Source organism: Pongo abelii, chromosome 18 (genome assembly GCF_028885655.2).
Source record: "Pongo abelii isolate AG06213 chromosome 18, NHGRI_mPonAbe1-v2.0_pri, whole genome shotgun sequence".
Classification (NCBI taxonomy): domain Eukaryota; kingdom Metazoa; phylum Chordata; class Mammalia; order Primates; family Hominidae; genus Pongo; species Pongo abelii.
Genome location: NC_072003.2, coordinates 5040725 through 5055305, shown reverse-complemented (window position 1 = coordinate 5055305; position 14581 = coordinate 5040725). Strand labels below are relative to the sequence as shown.

The following is a 14581-nucleotide window of genomic DNA, read 5'->3' as shown; positions in this document are numbered from 1 at the left end:
ACCCAGTGCGGTGGTGTGATCATGGCTCACCGCAACCTTGACCTCTCAGGCTCAAGCAATCCTCCCACCTCAGCTTTCTGAGTAGCTGGAACTTCAGGCATGCACCATCATGCCCAGCTAATTTCTGTATTATTTTGCAGAGATGGAGTTTCACTGTTGCCCAGGCTAGTCTTGAACTCCTGTGGTCAAGTGATCCTCATGTCTGAGACTCCCAAAGTGCTGGGATTACAGGTGTGAGCCACTATGCCAGGCCAAGAAAACACATTTTTTTAATCTCAGGAAAAAAAGATTAATCCTTCTAACCAAAAATACCCTCCAAACAGCATACCTGTGAATAAGACTGACTGATCACTTGGCACTGAGGCATACTGCTAGAAACTTCACAACATGATTTCATTCTCATTCCACACTCAGACAACTGTGAGCCAATTATCAGCCTCGTCCCCATTTCACTAACAGCCACTCTAGAGACCAGAATGCTGCGAGTGTGGGGCCCACTTACCTTTTCCTCAGAGCCTAGCACAGTGCAAAGGTAGACACAGGTGCTTAAAAATGCTTTTCACGGGCCAGGCACGGTGGCTCACGCCTGTAATCCCGGCACTTTGGGAGGCAGACACGGGCAGATCACGAGGTCAGGAGATCGACACCATCCTGGCTAACACGGTGAAACCCTGTCTCTACTAAAAATACAAAAAATTAACCAAGCATGGTGGCTGGCGCCTGTAGTTCCAGCTACTCGGGAGGCTGAGGCAGGAAAATGGCATGAACCCAGGAGGCAGAGCTTGCAGTGAGCCGAGATTGCACCACTGCACGCCAGCCTGGGCGACAGAGCGAGACTCTGTCTCAAAAAAAAAAAAAAAAAAAAGCTTTTCACCTAGGTGGTACTCAAATACCATACAATTCCATCTACACAAAATACAAAAAACACAGCCAGGTGCAGTGACTCACGCCTGAAATCCTAACACTTTGGGAGGCGGTGGGTGGATCACTTGAGGTCAGGAGTTCGAGACCAGCGTGGCCAACATGGTGAAACCCCATCTCTACTAAAAATACAAAAAAAAAAAAAAAATTAGCCAGGCGTGGTGGCTGGCACCTGTAATCCTAGCTACTTGGGAGGCTGAGGCAGGAGAAACATTTGAACCTGGGAGGTGAAGTTGCAGTGAGCCAAGATTGCGCCACCGCACTCCAGCCTGGGTGACAGAGTGAGACTTGGTCTCAAAAAACAAAAACAAAAACAACAACAACAAAAAAAAGAGGCCAGGTGCTGTGGCTCATGCCTGTAATCCCAGCACTTTGAGAGGCCAAGGTGGGTGGATCACAAGGTCAGGAGATCGAGACCATCCTGACTAACACACTGAAACGCTGTCTCTACTAAAAATACAAAAAATTAGCAGGGCATGGTGGCGGACGCCTGTACTCCCAGCTACTCGGAAGGCTGAGGCAGGAGAACGGCGTGAACCCAGGAGGCAGAGGTTGCAGTGAGACAAGATGGCGCCACTGCACTCCAGCCTGGGCGACAGAGTAAGACTCTGCCTCAAAAAAAAAAAAAAAAAAAACCCACAAATCTAAGCAGATCTAAGCTGTTAGAAATCAGGGCAGTGGTTGCCCATGAGTATTGAGGTAGTCTTCTGGCAGGGCAGAAGGAGGGTTTCTGGGGTCCTGATAAATATATTTTGTGACCTACATGCAGGTTACATGGGTGTACTGAGTTCATGAAAATCCATCAAGTTGTGACTAGGTGCAGTGGCTCATGTTTGTAATCCCAGCAATTTGGGAGGCCAAGGCAGGCAGATCACTTGAGGCCAGGAGTTTGAGACCAGCCTGGCCAACATAGTGAAACGCCATCTCTACTAAAAATACAGAAATTAGCTGGGTGTGGTGGCGTGCACCTGTAGTCCCAGGTACTCGGGAGGTTGAGGCAGGAGAATCACTTGAACTCAGGAGGCGGAGGTTACAGTGAGCCGAGATCACTCCATTGCACTCCAGCCTGGACGACAGGGCGAGACTCGGTCTCAAAAAAAAAAAAAAAGCAGTCTACGTGTTTGTCTGCCCCTATATTAGGTAGACAGCAAGATTCTCTTGGAAGAGGAAAATGTCCAGCATGGAATTCTAACAGTGGAACTGTCAGGGACTGGTTTCATTTACACATAACGTTTATAACCTTGGCAGAGAAAAATGTATTGTTTTTAAAATTTATGTTAATTAGTTATAATTCAAATTGGCCTCTCCCTTTGCACACAGAGGTAAGAGAAGCAAATCTTGTGCTTGCCTTGAGTGAGTGACAGGATCTTGGGGTAGCCAAAACCTCAGTTAAGTCTTGCTTCCCCACTACAGAAGCCCCACATGCACGCACTGACCCCCGTGCGTTAAACCTGCAGCGCCTCTGGGAACAAAGGGGTGTACCTTATCTCCAGGCTGAAGGCCTTTTACCTTCCCTCGGATATTCTTCACCAGCTCTGGGTAGAAGAACTCTGGGCAGCGTTTGTGATCTGGTTCAAAGAGGGTGAGTGTAATCCGAACAGCTGCTGCGGCCGGCTCACAGTCCTGATGCTGTTCTCCTCCCCCAGCCTCCTCCTTCCGGGACTTCTTCAAAAACGCAGGATTCAGGGAACCTGGGAGAGAGGTGAACTGGACCCTGTGGGGCTCCGACATGGCTACCAACAAGTCTTAGCGGGTGTCACTGCATGGCTTCTGTTAACATTGAAAAGAAGGGCCAGGTCAAACGAAGATGATAAAATAGTTTACCTGCCTAATTAAAGAGATTTAAGTTTAAGAGAATTTCATTGTCAAGAAAACTCCATTGTTATATTTTGTCATTTATTGTTTTTTTCTGCTTATTCATCCTAAAACTTTTTCATAATCATTCAGAGATAGTCACTGCTTAGCATACTTCCAGTCTTTCCTATGCATCTGTATCCTAGATCCTTGACCTTAAAGAACCCATGCTGACAGAGCCTTAGACCTCCAAATTGTAAAGACTACTAAAATATTAATTATTTTCCATTTAATTTGTCTAACACTTATTTTTTCTGGCTGAGAATAATCTTTAAGACCTCTTTATTTTCATCACCAGCAGTTTCCTATCATTGGGAGCCAATCTTCACAATGACAAAGCTTTTATCAGCTGAACAAAAGATATTGCCTACCCCAGGATAGTAAAGAACCAGTGACTCAGGAGGGTGTGACTAGGCTCACTTCCTAACAAAGTTACACACTCCTGCCCTGTGCACCACTCTCACACCCAAACACTGGCCTTGGCAAAATAACAAATTATGACATGCCAAAGACTTTCAAAATCACTTGGGAATGGTCAAAATAGATTTTGAGTACAGAATTCCAAATGTTCACAGAATATGAATACGCTAATACATGCCATACATGTTTTCTGCTTACTTCATATATAATTTTGTGTCCTGCTTTTTAAAAGAGTTCATATTCTAGTGTGAACTTTCTACCATACCAATAAAGATATTCATTGCAGCCTTGTTTAGACAAGAAAAATAATGGAAGCAACCAAAATGACAATCAAATGACAATCAATCAGGGAATGGTTGAATAAATTGTGACTTTCTTATTGACTTGTAAGGGCTCTTGATATTATACATAAATTATTACATATTATAGATATACAACATCTGTCATATCTCTTATAAGTGCTTCTTCTTGTTTTGTTATTTGCTGTTTAATGTTGCTTAGAGTGAGGTATGATGAAAGAAATGTTAACTTTTTTTTTTTTGAGTTAGGGTCCCACTGTTATATCCAGGCTAGAAGGCAGTGGCCCAATCACAGCCACTTCAGAACCTCAACCTCCCAGGCTCAAGCAACCCTCTCACCACTTCAACCTCTCGAGTAGCTGGGACTACAGGTATATCCCACCATGCCTAGCTAATTTTTTCTATTTTTTGTAGAGATGCTGGCCCACTATGTTGCCCAGGCTGGTCTTAAGCTCACAACCTCAAGCGACCCTCCTTCCAAGGAAATTATAACTTTGTATGCAGTTAAAACTAGGCTCTTTTCCTTTGAGACTTCTCCCATTTCTTTTATGCCTAGAATGTTTGTCTCCAACCAGATCTTATAGAAGAACTTGTGTATATAGGTTTTTTGTTTTTTGAGACAAGGTCTCACTCTGTTGCCCAGGCTGGAATAAAGTGACTCAATCTCAGCTCACTGAAGCTTCAACCTCCCAGGCTAAAGCGATCCTCCTACCTCAGCCTCCCTAGTAGCTGGAACTAAAGGCATGCTAATTTTTGTATTTTTTGTAGGGACGTTGTTTTGCCATGTTGCCCAGACTGGTTTTGAACTCCTGCTGGGATTACAGGTGTGAGCCACTGAGCCCAGCCTATATGGTCATTTACAGATTTTTTTCACATTTACTTCATTAACCCCAGATGAATTTGCTATGCTATAAAGTATGAGGAGAGGCTGTAACTTGGTTTCTTCCAGCATCAGTCACTAAACAATCCTTCCTTCCTCTGCTGATTTGGCATATATTGCAAAGCAACATCACAGATATCTAAGGCCTGTTTCTGAAGTCCATCTGTCATATTAATACAGTATTTAGAGATTCTTTAACCAATATTGCACTGTTTTGTAAAGTTTTATACTTTAATATTGCAAAGTTAAAGCTCATGTTTATTATCCTTCTTTATAAATAATACTTTGCCATTCCAGCCTATGTATTATTTTGGCAGGTTTCAAAAAAACTGACTGTATTTTGGTTGTAAATCAATCACAAATGTGAGTTAATTCAGGAAAATTAGCATATATCATATATATCCACATACATGTAGACATATTTGTATATATCCAACATTCATTTGTCGAATTATGATCATAAAATCAACTTATAACATCAGATAAGGGAACAAAATATCTACAAATGAAGAGTTAAAATAATTCTAAACAGGCAGCAAAACGATTAGCAGTATAACAGGTTGGCGCTGCAAAAGACCATCTCCCAACATGTACTAAGATGTTAAAGGAGATTTCCCTAAAAGAAATCTCCAAGGCCCTCAGGATATTTGTGATGCGCTGGGTTGTGGAAATAAATCCCAGCTGAAGGCTTACAGATTCCCCCACTGGTAGAACGGGAACAGTCTCACTATAAGAAGGGAATCAGCAAGTTAACCAATGGGATGCAGGAAGGTCATCCTTGAAGTGGCAACCAGGTCCTACTCTCCCCGTCCAGGCAATAAACACATAACCTTATCTCAGTCCAAGTCTGAGAGACTGCAGCTTCAATCCGAGATGGCAAAACTGCTCCTTTCAGTTGCTTAAGTGACTCTCCAAGCCCAAGAAGGTAAAAAATAGGACTACAGGATAAAGTGAGTCAAATCTGTAGTCTATTAACACTTAGATTTGGGGTTGTTTTATCATCACTATAATGTTCTGCTGTTACTAAGCCATTTGAAACATTTCAGAGAATCCGATATATTAAACAATGGTATGTTAGACTTACAATCATAATTCAAAATGCTTAAGAAAATATAATTAAGTTCAAACATGTCTGAATGTTTAAAAAAACTGACTTACATTTACCTGTTTATTAGACTTAAGAGAGTTGCCTAAGTCCTTGGAAAGATTTTAGTTTTGGTGTTTTTTTGTGTGTGTGTGTGAGATAGTTGCCTCACTCCTGTTGCCCAGGCTGGAGTGCAGTGGCACCATGAGAGCTCACTGCAGCCTCAACTTCCCGGACCCAGCACTTTGGGAGGCTAAGGCAGGAATGATCGCTGGAGCCTAGGAGTTTAAGACCAGCCTGGGCAACATGACGAGACTTCATCTGTACAAAAAATTTTTTTAAAAATTAGCCAGGTACGGTGGCACACCCCTGTAGTCTTGGCTACTAAGGAGGCTGAGGTGGGAGGATGGCTTGAGCCTGGGAAGGTCCAGGCTGCAGTGAGCCGTGATCCTGCCACTGCACTCCAGCCCCGTATCAAAAAAAAAAAAAGAAAAAACAAAGATCCCCCTTTAAAAACCTCAGTTGGTGTTACTGAGAAAATACTAGCCTTCCTTGTCCCTTGGTTATCCTCAGGAATTTTATATTTTTTCTTACTGTGTGTGTATATATATATATATATATATATATATATATATATATATCCTTCTAAACATTCTATTTTCAAACTGGTTATTGATGAAACAGAAAATCTAAATTGTGTATTCCAACTTATAATGAGTACCCTTCCTGAATTCTTATTTTAATGGCTTTTTTTTTTTTTTTTTTTTTTCAAAATAGGCAGACCTATCATCCACGGAAATGAGAATTCTGTCTTTACTTTTCCAAAAATTGCATTTCTTATTTTTGTTTCCTGTCTTACTGCACTGGCTAGAACTTTCAGGTTTTAGGCAATATATTCTTATTGTCTAATAGTGGTAGAAACGTACTATGTTTCTGATGTTAAGGGGAATGCTTCTAGGTTTTGGTGCAATGTTCATTTGAGATTTTTTTTTCTTTTGGCGGGGGGACGAGTCTCGCTCGCTCTGTCGCCTGGCTGGAGTGCAGTGACATAATCTCGGCTCACTGCAACCTCCGCTCCCCGGGTTAAGCGATTCTCCTGCCTCAGCCTCCCAAGTAGCTGGGACTACAGCCATGCGCCACCACGCCCGGCTAATTTTGTATTTTTAGTAGAGACTGGGTTTGACCGTGTTGGCCAGACTGGTCTCGAACTCCTGATCTCAGGTGGTCCGCCCGCCTCGGCATCCCAAAATACTGGGATTACAGGCTCATGCCACCATGCCCGGCCAAGATTCATGTTTTTAATTAAGTTATTAAAATATTCTTCAATTCCTCACAAATTCAGAATTTTTAAACAGGAACATATGTTAAATTTTTATCAAATTATTCCCTGGAATCTTAAATACGCTTTAAAGATCACTTTGTTTTAAAAACACACACGCAGTAAATGACAGTCCGTGCAGCTAATTCTTGATACTTCAGGAAAACTGATCTCCCAAGAAAAATCAGGCTGCGGGACGACCCAGTACGCTAAACACCGACTTGCAACCGAAACCTCTAACCACCACAATGCCCTGGGGAAATGCGTGTGGAACCGCCACCTTTTACAGCTGGCAGTGACTCAACAAGAGCCCGACACCAAGTCTAAGTCAATCCTTGACACTGTGGAGTCTGTGATCGGGACTGGGATCTTTTGCAAAATTGTGATTCTACCTGGTCTGCTGAAGTTTGGGCCGACGCTGCGCTCAACTGCAGTTAACACTTCCCAGTTCATGGTTCAGTTTTAAAGTGTCCAAACTACGCCCGGCATCTGTCTTCCTGTTGTCACAACTTTTTCAAAAGTGCAAAACTACCGCAAAGCTAACGAGAGAGCACGGAGCCGACAACCACACGCACCTTTGTCCCCAGCGCCGACGCGGGCCGCAGACGTCCCCCCGCGGCGGTCCTCATGCCGGTCCCCGGGCGGCGGCGCAGCTAGCGGTCGGCTCCTGAGCCGTGGCTCCCAGCGGGCGGGCGGCCCGCGCCTCGGCCCATGGCCGGGTCCCCGCGCCCAGGGGAGCCTGGTGTGCCGCGCCGCGCGCTGGACCAAGAGGAAGCGAAGAAATGCCAACTCGACGTCCGCGCGGCCACTCCGGGGACACCAGGGGGTCAGGGGAGCAACCTCCGGGCGCCCCAGGAGAACTTGCGGCGCGGGACTCCGCGCTCAGACGGCGCCTCCGAAAGCGGCCGTCGGAAGGAGCGCTCCAAAGAACACGGGCGGCGGGAGCGGACGGGCGCGGACACCGGGGCCTCCCGGCCTGCGGCCAAGCAGAGTCGCCGGGCGCGAGAGCCCAGACCCGGCGGAGGCTGAGTTCCAGGCCGCGCCGAGCTCCGTCAGGGCAGCTCACTGGCGCTGCGACGGGGCCGACCAGCGCCTCGGGCTCGGGAATGGCCCCGGGGCCCGCGCCGGACCAACGGCCGTAACGGAAGCACCGAGAGGGGAGAGGCGCGGAGTCCAAAACCCGGGGGCGGGGCGGGCCGCGAGGCCGACTCCCTCTCGCGCTCAGCCGGTCGCACCGTCGCCGCCGCCGCCGCCACCGCCGCCGCCTCAGACCGCGGGCGTTTCGTTGTCACGAGCCGGAGGGAGGGGGAAAGAGCCGGGAGTCTCTGCGCTCCGGCGCGCGGAGACCGCGGCGCTCGCGTCACGTGCCCCTCGGTCAGCCAATGATCCCCGGCGGGCGCGGTGACGTCAGAGCAGCGGCGTGGCCGATGACAACCGGCCCCCGTCACGTGGTCGGGCCCACTCCAATGGGCGGCGCCGGGGCGACCTGCTGTTCCCGGCGGCCCGTGCGTCGGCGGTGGTTGGGTGGTAAGATGGCGGCTGTGAGTCTGCGGCTCGGCGACTTGGTGTGGTGAGTCCGAGCGGCCGGGCCAACCCAGACGCGCCGGGGAGCTGCCCGCCTGGGCGCGGGGTTCGCTGCCGGCCCCGGAGCTGCCTTTTTATGCGCTCCAGGTCGCGGAGAGAGGGGAAGAGAAGGTGCCGGCGCTTGCGAGCGGCGCCGGGCGGAAGGGGCAGTCCAGTCCCGGGGGACCGAGGCCGAGGGTGGCCACGGCGGGCACCGGCTTTGATACCCGAGGCCGGCCGGGTGGGGTCTGCACTCGGGGTCCAAATATTGGCGGCCCCCGTGAAGGGAGCCGCCGGTGCCGCGAGGCTTCCCCGGACGACGGGTCCCCGGGGTCTTGCTGGGGCTTCTCAGAAAGCAGAAGCGCCGGGGACCGGACTTGCGAGTCCATCTCGCCGGTGCCATTCGGTCAAAGCCCAGGTTGCAATGCAGCCGATCTGTGCGGGCGGCTCAGCCGGGGGTGTCTAAACCGGACTGCTGGCGTTTCCCCGCGAAGAAACGGCGGGGGGAGTTCTCCTTTACAACCGATGGCTTGGCAGTGACCAGTGCAGGCTTGGGTGCCTCCCGCGGTCTGTTTCTGTGTCCCAGACAACCGCCGGAACCAAGACTGATTGTCGCCGCCTCCCTCGAGCTGCGTAGCTTGTTTCTCCACCCAGAGGAAGGCTTCCATTAGCATTTGTCAAAGCCAGGCAGGTCTCCTGTTGAATTAAACCAGACTTAGAGAGGGAAAGTCTGTGTTTACAGAGGAAGCTGTCCTTCCATCCCCGTCATTAAGAAGCTCTAGACAAGTGACTTTTGACAGTTGTGTTGTTCTGTATTCCTTGTCAACAGAAGAATGGATATAGGTTGTGCACATAAGTATACAATTTTGCATTTTACTTCTGAGGGTCTTGGGCCCAGCTGTGAAAGCTTTTGTTCCGGCATTTGAGGATGCCAGCAGAGATTTAGGAAAATAAATTGCGTATTGAATGGGTTGAAGGAGATGGACTGGCTTTTCCAGGGCAAGTGTTGACTCTGTGTGTTTTCTCTAGGGGGAAACTCGGCCGATATCCTCCTTGGCCAGGAAAGGTGAGTGTCTTGCTACTAAAGGAAGATATTTGAAGTTGGTTTTGAGGAGGTGGAGAATGTAAGATGCATTCCTCTCAGTTTCTAGTATTGAGTTAAATTGGGCCCATTCAGATGGCACTTAGAATTTTTTTTTCTCCTAGTATCGGTTATTTTTTAAAAGGCAATGCAGTATACACCAGATCATTAAATCTGCTCTAAACGCTTATTTCTTGATTTAGAGGAGGTTTATGAAGTTTCTTTTTTAACCCCGGAAATAATTCTAATCTGAATTTAGCTTTATGCTTAAATGTAACAAAAGGAGAAGAAAATATAAATTATCCAGGAAGAGAAGTCTAAATGTAGGTTAGTGAAAAGCCAAAGTATTTTTGTCCCAACTAAGTTTAAATCTTCTTTCCATGTTACCATATGTGCTACTCCAGTGCCTCTTTGCAGAAGTTGGCATTCCAGATTTTGCATGAGGTGATCCATCATTGCTTTCCAAATGTTGTGTTTTTATATTCTTGCTTGGAGCCCGGGAAGTGTCTTTAGATGGTCTCTTTGCAATATGGTGTTTTCTGTGCCTCAGTTGTCCTTTGTTTTCACTATGTCCTGTCTCAACCCTTCCTGCACAGGAAGTATTTCAGAGAGTGTCCTCTGCATTTTTTCAGTAATGTTGGGGTCACAGTGGGGCGGGGGTGGGGTGGTGGGGGGCAGGGGATGCTGTTGATCTTAGTTTTAACTGCTTGTAAAACCGGGCCACTGCAGTAAAAGGGATATTGTGTCTACTGAGCAGTGTGCTACATGTTAAATATTGGGAACTTCTAGAATATCTACACATTTCCATACACCTCAATAGAAAAATGGGAGATTTAGACAAGTACTAGGCCTTGGGTTCTGTTTTGTATATAAATAAATTTATTTGTAAGTAAGTCCTTTTAATTTACTTTTTTCTTAGCAACGTAGAACTGTGTAGAGCAATGTGGAGCCACTAGAAAGTGGGCTGCTGTGTTGCCAGCCAACCTTTTTCCCCCCTTTTATCCTCCAGATTGTTAATCCACCAAAGGACTTGAAGAAACCTCGTGGAAAGAAATGCTTCTTTGTGAAATTTTTTGGAACAGAAGATCAGTGAGTAGTACTCACCAGGAGTCTCCCTTCGCCTTTCTTTCTGTGTTACGTGGAGTCTGAGCTGCTTTGAAAATATTCTAAGGATTCTTAGTTCAGTCTTTTTATAATGTATAATACTGGCATCTCATTGTGGCTTCATACCCAAATAAAGGTGCAATTTCTTGCAGAAATTGCCCTAGACAACTGTCTTAGGTCTATAACTAAGTCAGGCAAGAACTGGGTTCATTTACCTTCTAAATATAACAATCACGTTGAAATAGTTTCTCACATGTTTCTTTACCCAACTCCAAAGGCAGTTCCTTTTTGTTTGTTTTTGAGACAGAGACTTACTCTGTCACCCAGCCTGGAGTGCAGAGGCAGTCTCAGTTCACCGCAACCTCTGCCTCCCTGACTCAAGCGGTCCTCTCACCTCAGCCTCCCGAGTAGCTGGGACCACAGGTGTGCACCACCATGCCCAGCTAATTTTTTGTAGAGGGGGTTTTACCATGTTGCCCAGGATGGTCTCAAACTCCTGGACTCAAGCAATCCACCTGCCTTGGCCTCCCAAAGTGCTGGATTTTAGGCATGAGCCACCACGCCCAGCTGGCAGTTATTTTTATAAAAGCCATGTTCAGTTCGCTTTTAATGCCATATGTCATTATGGTTCATGCATGAGGTATACAGTGGAAACTAAAATTTTATTTATCTTAAAGTAATTGTTCAATCATGTTCTCATTTGTAAAACTAAGTGATTTGCTTTGACATTATTATAGTAAGTCTTTTTACCAGATCTGTGCTAAGTTGGGGAAACCAGGATCATTAATCTGAGACTGTTTGACCATATAACATGTCGCAGTGAGGGGAAGAACGTGAAGAACCTGTATTAACTTGAGTTACTAGTGATTTGTTTAGCTTTTTCATCACTATGTCAAGTTGCTTACCTGGGTCTAGCTAGATGGTTTGATTTTTTTTTTTTTTTTGAGATGGAGTTTCACTCTGTCACCCAGGCTGGAGTGCAGTGGCGTGATCTCAGCTCACTGCAACCTCCACCTCTCGGGTTCAAGTGATTCTGGTGCGTGAGCCTCCCGAGTAGCTGGGACTACAGGCGCACACCACCACACCCGGCTAATTTTTTAATATTTTTGGTAGAGACGGGGTTTCACCATGTTGGCCAGGCTGGTCTCAAACTCCTGACCTCAAGTCATCTGCCCCCCCCACCCCCACCCCCTCAGCCTCCCAAAGTGCTGGGATTATAGGCGAGAGCCACCATGCCCAGCCAGTTTGATTTCTTTAAGTAGTTGTATTTCTATTTATTATTCTTATAGGAAAATACAGCCTTAGATTTGAAAAAAAATGTCTGTGGCTTCTCTGGTAAATCTAATTCTGATGGTTAAAGTATTTCTTCTTAGAAAGCGATATGTTATAAACAGTATTCTTCACTCATCCAGGAGTTTATATGTCAGAGTGCTCTTCCTGGTTTCATGTTTACAGATATACCCAGCCCCAGTTCTCTATCACAAGCCAGCTTAACAGCCTGTGGTGGCAGTATTTCAAGGAGATCGCTGGCCTGGAGCTGTGGAGCCAGAGCTTCTGGAAGAGGGGATGTTCTTATAATTCCATGGATTTAAAAAAGAAGATTTGGCCAGGCATGGTGCCTCAGGCCTGTAATCCCAGTACTTTGGGAGGCCAAGGTGGGTGGATCACTGGAGGTCATGAGTTGGAGACCATCCTGGCCAACATGGCAAAACCCCGTCTCTACAAAAAATACAAAAATTAGCTGGGAGTGGTGGTGCGTACCTGTAATCCCAGCTACTTGGGAGGCTGAGGCTCGAGAATTGCCTGAACCCAGGCGGCAGAGATTGTTCGAGACACTGCACTCCAGCACGGGTGACAGACTGAGACTCTGTCTCAGAAAAGTAAAACAAAAACAGGAAAGATTGTCCTTATGCATAACATCAGTGTTATGTATCCACTCTCTGAATTGCTTGACACTGAGGGAATTTATAAGAAAGCAAGTATTATAGTTCCCACCTTCCAGATGCTCAGTTAAGTGACAAGTTGTAAACATTTCAGATAAGATGATGTGCAGAATGATGGTCAGGCATGGTGGCTCATGCCTGTAACCCCAGCACTTTGGGAGGCCGGGGCAGGCAGATCGCTTGAGGCCAGGAGTTTGAGAACAGCCTGGCCAAGATGGTGAAACCCTGTCTCTACTAAAAATACAAAAAATAGTCGGGCGTGGTGGTGCACACCTATAATCCCAGCTACTCAGGAAGCTGAGGCAGGAGAATTGCTTGAACCTGGGAAGGGGAGGTTGCAGTGAGCTGAGATCGCGCCACTGCTCTCCAATCTGGGTGACAGAGCGAGACTCCATCTCAAAAAATAAATAAAGATTATGTGCAGAATGAATGATGGCAGATAATTATTAGTTCTAGGCTGGGCACAGTGGCTCATGCCTGTAATCCCAGCACTTTGGGAGGCCAAGACAGGAGGATTGCTTGAGCCCAGGAGCTGGAGACCAGCCTGGGCAACATAGCAAGACCTTGTCTCTACTTAAAAAAATAAATTTTTTTTTCAATAGCCAGGCATGGTGGCACACAAGTGTAGTCCCAGGTATGCAGAAGGCTAAGTCAGGAGGATTGCTTGAGCCCAGGAGGTCAAAACTGCAGTGAGCCATCATCACAATGTTGCACTCCAGTCTGGGTGACAGAGCTAGACCCTGTCTTAAAAAGAAAAAGAATTCTAGAAGAGGGAGAGCTCAGTGGAGAGCCATGAGATCCAAGAAGACTGAAGAGATGGGATTTGTTTTTTTGTTTGTTTTTTTTTTTTTAAGACGGAGTCTCGCTCTGTCGCCCAGGCTGGAGTGCAGTGGCACGATCTTGGCTCACTACAAGCTCCACCTCCCGGGTTCATACCATTCTCCTGCCTCAGCCTCCCGAGTACCTGGGACTACAGGCGCACACCACCATGCCCAGCTAATTTTTGTTGTATTTTTCAGTAGAGGCAGGGTTTCACCATGTTAGCCAGGATGGTCTTGATCTCCTGACCTCGTGATCTGCCTGCCTCAGCCTCCCAAAGTGTTGGGATTACAGGCGTGAGCCATCGCACCCAGCCAGAGATGGGGTTTGAATCCAGCTCTGGAAGATACGTAGAATCTGGATGGATGGGGACTATAGGGGCATTTCAGACAGTGGGGTTACTATGAACAATTGGCATTAAGCTGGGTGTTATGGAAAGGAAGAGGCTCCCTGCCTGAGGTAACTTGTGCTTAGGAATAACAGAGGCAATATGGTTGGCCCAAACTTCATTAGTTAAATGAATAATTACACAAGTCTGAAACAAAAATGGGAACTCAGTCTCATTATAGGGAGCCTGAAAGCCATTGTTTCCTTATGTTTTTTGTTGTTGTTGTTGTTCTTGTTTTGTTCTTTGATTTTTTTTGAGACAGGGCTGGAGTGCAGTATCACGGACATGGCTTACTGCATCCTTGACTTCCCAGGCTCAGGCAATCCTCCCACCTCAGCAGTCGGAGTAGCTGGGACCACAGTTGTGCACCACCATGCCCTGCTAAATTTTTTACTTTTTTTTTTTTTTGTAGAGACAGGTTCTTGCCATGTTTCCCAGGCTGCTCTCAAACTCCTGGGCTCAAGTGATCCTCCCGCCTCGGCCTCCCAAAGTACTGGGATTATGGGCATGAGCCACAGCACCGAGCCCTGATTTTTTTTTTTAATGCTAAAATACTAGGTTAATAAACTGTGATCTTTGTTTGTAACAAGTGCTAGAAATAGGACACAGAAAATTGGAGTTGAGTTAATTTCAGAGCTTAACCAGGCAAACAGGTGAAGCCAGTGGTGATGTGCTTGCTCAAGACAAAAATAGCCTGATGGTGGTGGTGATGATATAATTTCTAACTGACTAAGGTTCTTTGGAGGGTTGTAAACAAGTGGGATACAAAGCAACTGCTAAATGCAATATTTTTAACCTTTTAAACTCCTTTGATAGAGTTCTACATTTTAAACTATAAAAATGAAGTCACTATGGTACTAATATGTTATCTTTTTGTGGGTAGGCAGTTAACTTAGAGAAAGGAAAT

General features: G+C 46.5%; 2 protein-coding genes across 15 annotated transcripts in view; one reads left to right on the top strand and one right to left on the bottom strand.

Moving 5' to 3' along the window:
* Positions 1-7486, bottom strand: part of UBN1 (ubinuclein 1) — a 34341-nt gene extending 26855 nt beyond the window's left edge. For 2 of the 3 annotated variants that reach the window (XM_024233899.3, XM_024233900.3), the window contains exons 1-2: positions 7352-7486; positions 2404-2691 (exon numbers count right to left, since the gene is read on the bottom strand). In XM_024233899.3, the coding sequence (XP_024089667.1) occupies positions 2404-2652 (249 nt within the window). In that variant the 5' untranslated portion in view covers positions 2653-2691; positions 7352-7486. The remainder of the gene's footprint in view (positions 1-2403; positions 2692-7351) is intronic. The other variant, XM_024233901.3, reaches the window with a different exon arrangement.
* Positions 7487-8190: 704 nt separating this feature from the next.
* The window catches only part of GLYR1 (glyoxylate reductase 1 homolog), a 44360-nt gene continuing 37969 nt past the window's right edge, over positions 8191-14581 (top strand). For 7 of the 12 annotated variants that reach the window (XR_008514353.1, XR_008514351.1, XR_008514352.1 and 4 more), the window contains exons 1-3: positions 8191-8346; positions 9369-9405; positions 10430-10509. Coding sequence is in view for 6 of the 12 variants with exons in the window: in XM_063717099.1 (XP_063573169.1) it covers positions 8204-8346; positions 9369-9405; positions 10430-10509 (260 nt within the window). In the remaining 6 variants the exon portion in view is untranslated. 12 annotated transcript variants of the gene reach the window in all.